This window comes from Eurypyga helias, unplaced genomic scaffold, assembly GCF_000690775.1.
Source record: "Eurypyga helias isolate BGI_N326 unplaced genomic scaffold, ASM69077v1 scaffold46342, whole genome shotgun sequence".
NCBI classification, from domain to species: Eukaryota; Metazoa; Chordata; class Aves; order Eurypygiformes; family Eurypygidae; genus Eurypyga; species Eurypyga helias.
In genome coordinates this window covers 1,355-8,082 of record NW_010238774.1, presented here as the reverse complement: position 1 = coordinate 8,082, position 6,728 = coordinate 1,355, and the positions used below count along the sequence as shown (strand labels likewise).

Sequence of the window (6,728 nt, the reverse complement as noted above, 5' to 3'; positions counted from 1 at the left end):
GGTGACGTCTCCCCGGTAGCAGCCGCCCCCAACAGCCTGTCCTCCCTCCGCAGTCCGGCCGCGACCTGCAGCAGTACCAGAGCCAAGCAAAGCAGCTCTTCCGCAAGCTGAACGAGCAGTCCCCCACGAGATGCACGCTCGAAGCAGGAGCCATGGCTTTCCAGTAAGTGTCCGCAGGTGTCATGGGGGTTTGGGCTTCGGCGGCTGTGGAAATAAGGTGCTTCTGGGTCAGGGTGAGGCTTTGTTAGAAGTTGAGCTGCCTGAGAGAGGGGGTGTTATTGAACTGTCAGCCCTGCCAGCTGATGTGCAGTGGCTGCTGGAAGGGGAGAGCGTATGAGTTGTTAATTTTTGGCACTGCTGTCTAGTATTTGTTTTTCAGCCAGGTTCACAGCTCTGCCTTTGCTGAAGATAATGTAGGTTCTGTTCCCTTTAAGGTTTTACTGTTTCTTCTAAGGTGCCTTCAGAGCATCTTCTGTACCTCCTGTGTCTTGTCCCTTTTTAAAAGGAGATGTCATTCGTAAAAACAGTCTGGCAGTACCACTATGACCTCCTCTTGCACAAGACTTTCCTCTCTGTGTACTCCATGAGAGTGTGCCTTTTCATGCATTAGCTTCATGTGTTAGAAGCACAGGGAGCATCTCTGGGGTTTTATTATTATTATTTTGTTAATAGCCATCAGATTTCTTTCTTTCATATTGGAGGCACAATCTTATTGGGGCTAAATTTATTGAGTGTGTTTAATTAATTTCCTAGACTGTTTGGAAACTCGCAACGTAAAAGCACTTTTGGCTTTCTCCAGTTGTACACTGGCAAGGGAACTTGGCTGTAAAATAATGAAAAATTCCAGGGTGCAGGTCAGATATCCTTGCTCCCAAATCAATCGCGAGGGAACTGGAAAGGCAGCGAAAGTGGAGGAAGAATTTGACAGGCAGTGAAAGGCTGGAGAGCAAGCTTGAGAAAGGAACTGCTTCTTTACATGGCGTGTAATTACCTGGAAGAATAATGCTTGAGAGCTTAATCAAGCCCAAGGTCTTGGCAGGAATTGGTATTATGCAATTAGCAGAAATAATCAGGTTAGAAGTCTCAGAGATCAGGTGCCACGTGGGATGACCAGGGTAGCGGTTTTGCTAGCGATACGTCAAGACTCCCCGCGCTTGGCACCGCTTCTGCTGTGCCGCCAGCAGCGGGATTCCCCGGGATTCCCACGCCCTGGTGACCGGGTGCGTGCTCACGGCAGGGTGAGGGGGAGGATGGCCTCTGAACGCAGGGCAAGGTTGGCGTTAGGTCTCCGCTTCTACAGGGGCCCTTTAGCAAATCTCCTGCACTGTCTCTTTCCTCAGAGATTCGGTGACTTGAGAAGGCAGGAGCAGGAGTTTTTTTGGAAGGACAATCTTTGGCAAAAGCCATGAAGAATTGAGGGCAGCTTTTCTTGTGGTTGGCTTACGTATAACTGCAACAGGATTGGGAGTTTTAATCTTTTTTTTCTCTTGGCTTCTGGTTGCCTTTGATAGGGAGTTATCGTGGTGAGAGGATGGCCCTGATTAAAATAGTCTGGCCATCCCTGTCTCCTGTTGGGTGAGGGTGTTGATGCCAGGGTTAACTGCCAAGTGCTGCTCTACCTTGTCTTCTAGAAAGAAACTAAAACTTTCTAGGATTTAAAAACTCTGGGTTTAACTGTTTCCGTGGCACTGCAAGGGCACAACTGTACCAGCAGCGAAGCCCTGGGAGAGAGTCTGTGTAGATCCTAGTAAATCCCTTGTTCTGTTGCTTCCGTGATGCGAGTGGAGGGGTGTCTGGGAAGGCTGCGCCGCTTGCAGTGCTTGGGAAGTCGAAGGCTCTTCGTGGTGGCTCATGTCAGCGGCTGTGACAGGGCGGGAGGACCTGGGCAAGCTCGTGTTTTGACAGCTGTTTCCCAGAAGCAGGCGGGTTGCCTGGCTGGCAAGTAGGTGGGGAGCGGAGCCTTTCTCCTCCTGTGTTGTTGACAGATGACCATGCGGTTCGTTAGCGCAGCGCGCCCTTTATCCTGCCAAATCAAAGCTTTGACTGCTGAGGGCAGCACGAACCAGGGTAGGACGTTTTGTGGTGCTGCGGGAGTTACAAGTGCAGCCGAGGACATTGCCGAGGCGACGCTGGACGTTTTCGGCTTGGTCGGCTCAGAGAAGAGCCTCGTCATGCTGGAACGTGAAGCTCACACTGTGACCTGCAAGGTGATTTCTGTCAAATGTCACATTTAGACTTGGGCTCCAAAAGCTGCGTCGCCCTTTCAGCTACAGCTCTCGGCACACGTGGTTGTGCGGATCCAGAAACACCGGTGGAGTCTGCCGTGCCGTCAGCCAGCCGTCGACCTTTGGCTGGTGAGTGGCTGAAGTGGCTCGTACCTGTTGTGTTGCAAACAACCCTTGGCCCTTGCTGCTGTTACCAGGATAAAGCTTTTCTCTCTCAAAATGTCCAAGACGTAATTAACCTACTGGCCGTACGTGGAGTACAGGAGCTAGCAGCATGTGTGCGTGCGGCGCCGAGCACGACGGGGTGCGGCGCCGAAGCTCGGAGGCAGCGCGCAAAGCGTAACGCCGAGAAGCCCAGCCGTGCAGCAACGCTGCTGTCCTGTTGAACCGAGGTTGATGCAAGAGTCCATCCGGGACAGAAGGAGGTGTGCGTGTGCTCTCTGTGGTGCTGACAGGTCAACTTTGAATCCAACACGTCGAATATCCAGGGAAAAGCAAGTGGGAAATACAGCCAAAGGGCTGCGGGCAGCAGCTGAGCAGAGATGAGAGTGGTACCCACGGGGCACTTTCCTCAGGCTGCTCTTGTCTTGAGAGCGCTACTCCGGCACTACCGTCAGAATTCCTATCTGATGCGATTTTTCCTTATTTCCAAAGATTTTTTTCAAGTCTTGCTGTTGATGATAGTGCCTGAATCAAGCTGTGGGTGATGATTTGTAGGAACTCCAAGCTGTCAAGCAGGCCTGCAAGGGTGAGGGAAGAACAGAGGCGTGACATGCTGTCGTATTAGACTTACACACGGATGCAGCCCGAGCTGGGGGGGCATAAAAAGGAGCATGGGCTCGCGAGGATGCGCTTGTGGAGTGGATCATGATAACTGGAGTTTCTTGTTTCTGGTTGGGGTGGATCGGTTGCGATTTGAAGGCTGGTAGGCTTTGCACGCAGGCCACTGAGAGGCAGGAGAAATTGATACTCCTGAGCCCAGAAACAAGTTGAGGATGGCTAATTCGAAGGACTTGGATTTGTTGGGGTGTCTGGAAAAATGGTGGAGAGGGGGAGGGAGTTGTTTTGTAAGCCTGGTGAGACTATCAGCAAAATTTTAAGCTACTTACTGAACTGTGGTGCCCTCGGGACTGGGTCAATTCCTTAATACACTGTTAATCTTCATGCTGACTAGGCTGCTACATAACGGCATTACACAGAAAGTCAGAGGAAGGTAAGATAAAAGTAGCATTTAAATTCCATCCTGAATAATTTAGATGAGCGTTCAGAAGTGTATGCCCTTGGTTTGGGTGGAAATATTGCCGCCTTCATTTTTCTGTTGGCTAAACAAGGAGAATCTAGTTGGGAATACGCAGCAGCAGACAGTTGTGGCGAAGCCTCAACAACCCCAAGATTGGTTATCCCTTATTTCAGTCAGCTTTTTAGCTGAATTATAACGAAAAGACCCTATTCTCAGTGCTGACAGAGACACTGGAGCTCGCTCCGAAACCAGGTCAGCACTGAGCCTCTGCAAAGAGTTGGAGGGGGACGAGGGTGGTGGGAGAGGGAGGAGGGGACCCCTGCGCATTCAGCTGCAGGACAGCCCGAGCAGCGTTCCGCAGGAAGGTGCTTCAGCAGCTGAAGAACTGGGAGCAGAGTCGCACATACCCATGGCAAACCCGCAGGGGGGACCCCTGGAACCCCTCTAGCACCACTGTTTTTCCCCAGCTGCCTTTGAGGTCTGGGCTGTGGATAGCCCCAGCAGCAGGCTGGTGTTGGAAGGGGAAAGGGAATAGCCGGCCCTCCGAACGGAAAGTGGGAGCTGGCAGTCACCAGGTGGCTCTGTAGCACGCTGAGACCAAGTTGTGCCTGTCCTAACGTTGGGGCAGAGCTTCTCGTCTGTGGGCCTCGTGTACTTGGCTTAGAGCTGCGTTGGCCACCTTTCCCTCTATTCTGCTGGCCCACTTCCTTGTGCTTCCCCCCTGACTGTGGGAGGGAGGGTGTCCTCCCTTTTTACTGCAAAATCATAGCTCTTGTTGCCAGTATTTTCGCAATCTAGATACTCACAGGCCAATTTTTGCTCCAGGGAGGTCAAAGTTCAGGGCTGTTGGTGTGGCTGTAGGTCTGAGGCTACGAGAAAATTTATTTTAGGTGAAGAGAAAGTAAGCCATTACTTTCTACAAAGGTTTATGCCCCACCCAGCCATGGCAAACTGGAAGTCCCTGTACCCAGTTCTCATTGCCTTGTAGGAATAAAGGTACGTGGGGTGGTGTTGGGTAGGGTGGATTCAAAACCGATCGATTAGTGCTCTGTCCGCTCTTCTTTTCAGCTACATCATTGAGAAAGGAGTGTGTTACCTGGTCCTGTGCGAAGCTGCGTTCCCCAAGAAACTGGCCTTTGCATATCTGGAAGACTTGCATTCGGAGTTTGATGAGCAGCATGGCAAGAAGGTGCCAACGGTCTCCAGGCCCTATTCCTTCATTGAATTTGGTGAGGTCTCTCTCCTTGTGACTACTTAGGAAAATTGTTGCTGGGGGGGAGCAGCAAGGATCCTCTCCAGCTTGGCCTCTGGAACTGACAGTTCAGCCTCTTCTTGGCACTGGAGAAATGGGTTTTTTGAGCCAGAGAGTAGAGAACCGGTAGGGAAATGGTAAATGTCCTTTGATTCAGCTTTCCTGCTTTAAGTCTTGGCCTCACTCTGGTGAATATTTGCCTGCAGTGTCCGGGCTGTGTCGGGAATGCTGCCACTCCGTTGGATCCTGCCACTCCGTTGGCAGCCAGGGTGCTCTGTGTCAGGTGAGACTCGCTCTGATAGCCCCTTCGTCTTCCAGATACCTACATCCAGAAAACCAAGAAGCTGTACATTGATAGCCGGGCAAGGAGGAACCTGGGCTCCATCAACACGGAGCTGCAGGATGTGCAGAGGATTATGGTGGCCAACATTGAGGAAGTCTTACAGCGAGGAGAGGCGCTTTCAGGTACGGGGAACGGCCGATACTTGGCGTGTGGCTCCTCGTCCCCTGGGTCGGCTGGGTGGGTAGAGCTTACTGGAGGGAAAGGCTTGCTAATCCCTGAGCCTCCAGAGGAAAGCAGTGGACTCCACGGGTGTTTCAGTTGGCTCAGGTCCATCCTGAAGCACCTGGCAGATACTGGTGCTTCTTTCGGGTGAGAGCGGCATCTCGCCACCTTGGGTGGCTCTCATCCCAGCAGGACAGGCGCTGGAGCGCAGCAGATGGCCCAGGACGTGCTGTCGCATGAAAGTGCTGCGCTTCCAGCTGCTCCAGAGAAACTTGTACAGCCAAAACATTTGGGGAACATCTTGATTGACTTTTTTCCCCTTTCCCTTTAACAGCTCTTGATTCCAAGGCCAACAACCTGTCCAGTTTGTCCAAGAAGTACCGTCAAGACGCCAAGTACCTGAACATGCGTTCCACTTACGCCAAGCTCGCGGCCGTAGCGGTGTTTTTTATCATGCTGATCGTCTACGTGAGATTCTGGTGGCTGTGAGCCGGTTGCAGCCGTGGAAGAGGGAAAGCTGGTAGCCTGGCAGGTGTATGTGTGACGGACACGGTTCCCGGGGGATGTGCATTAGAATCCACGCAGGACCATCGCCTTCATGGGAGTGTCCTGAAATCGTTAGGCGACACCCGACTACTACAGCTCTTAGTGGAGCCTAACGATAGGTGTAAAGGCTTGTTGACTGCAGGCTTTTCCTCTGAGGCAGTTTGCACTAGGATACTGCAGAGTTTGGCCTCCCATGGTTCTGCCCCGCTCCCCGGGGCACACTCTGGGAACAGTCAATCCGTGCGGCTTAGCGTAATCGCATTGTACGTCCTCCCGTTGAGTAGCTCTAGTGGGAACTGGACTCTAATGAACATTCCTTGTGTTGGCAACGTTTGCTTTTTTAGAATCTGGGTCTGCGGTTACCTTTTTTTTTTTTTTTTAAGATAAGACTCCCCTGTTTGAAGGCAAATACTGTACATAGAGTAGCTTCCACCTCTGTTGGAATAGCTGTTGTTGAGCTTTCTGTGTCTGACACCTTGGCTTGTTACACTTTAAGTTGCTTTAGGAAGAAATGGATGTTAAATTATGCCTTAAAATACATTCTGTCTAGTACTAGGAGGGGCAATGAAAGGCTTCTATGTTACCGATTCCCACAGAATTAAACTACAGGTTTGTAAGTGTCCATTTTCCCTCTCCTGATGGCTGTGTATGACAGTGTTTCCGCGTGAACAGGGTGTGCAATTCCAGCGCTGTTGGAACGGGCGCAGTGCAGACTGTCAGCACTCTCTTTTTTTCCCTCCTACCTGCAGATTCACTGCATTGTTTCCTTCTTTTTTTATAACTTTCCTTCCAAAATGTGTCAAAACTGCCAGCGTTTCATCTCTGGGATGCTTGTTTTCCTTCTCCCACTTTCCCTCACCCAAAACAACCAAAAAAAACCCCCGAACTCTGAATGTTGTGGTGAAGAAAAGGCGGTGTTTCCTTCAAGAATACTTTACCTTCACATGCAGGATTCAGCAG

The 6,728-nt window shown here is 51.2% G+C and overlaps 1 protein-coding gene across 1 annotated transcript; it reads left to right on the top strand.

Moving 5' to 3' along the window:
* Positions 1–53: 53 nt before the first annotated feature.
* Positions 54–6,214, top strand: SEC22B (SEC22 vesicle trafficking protein homolog B (S. cerevisiae); the record flags this gene model as incomplete). The annotated part of the gene is made up of 4 exons (XM_010147947.1): positions 54–163; positions 4,534–4,694; positions 5,036–5,182; positions 5,557–6,214. Coding segments are annotated over 4 exons (573 nt in total), but the record flags the coding sequence as incomplete, so codon positions are not given.
* Positions 6,215–6,728: the final 514 nt, after the last annotated feature.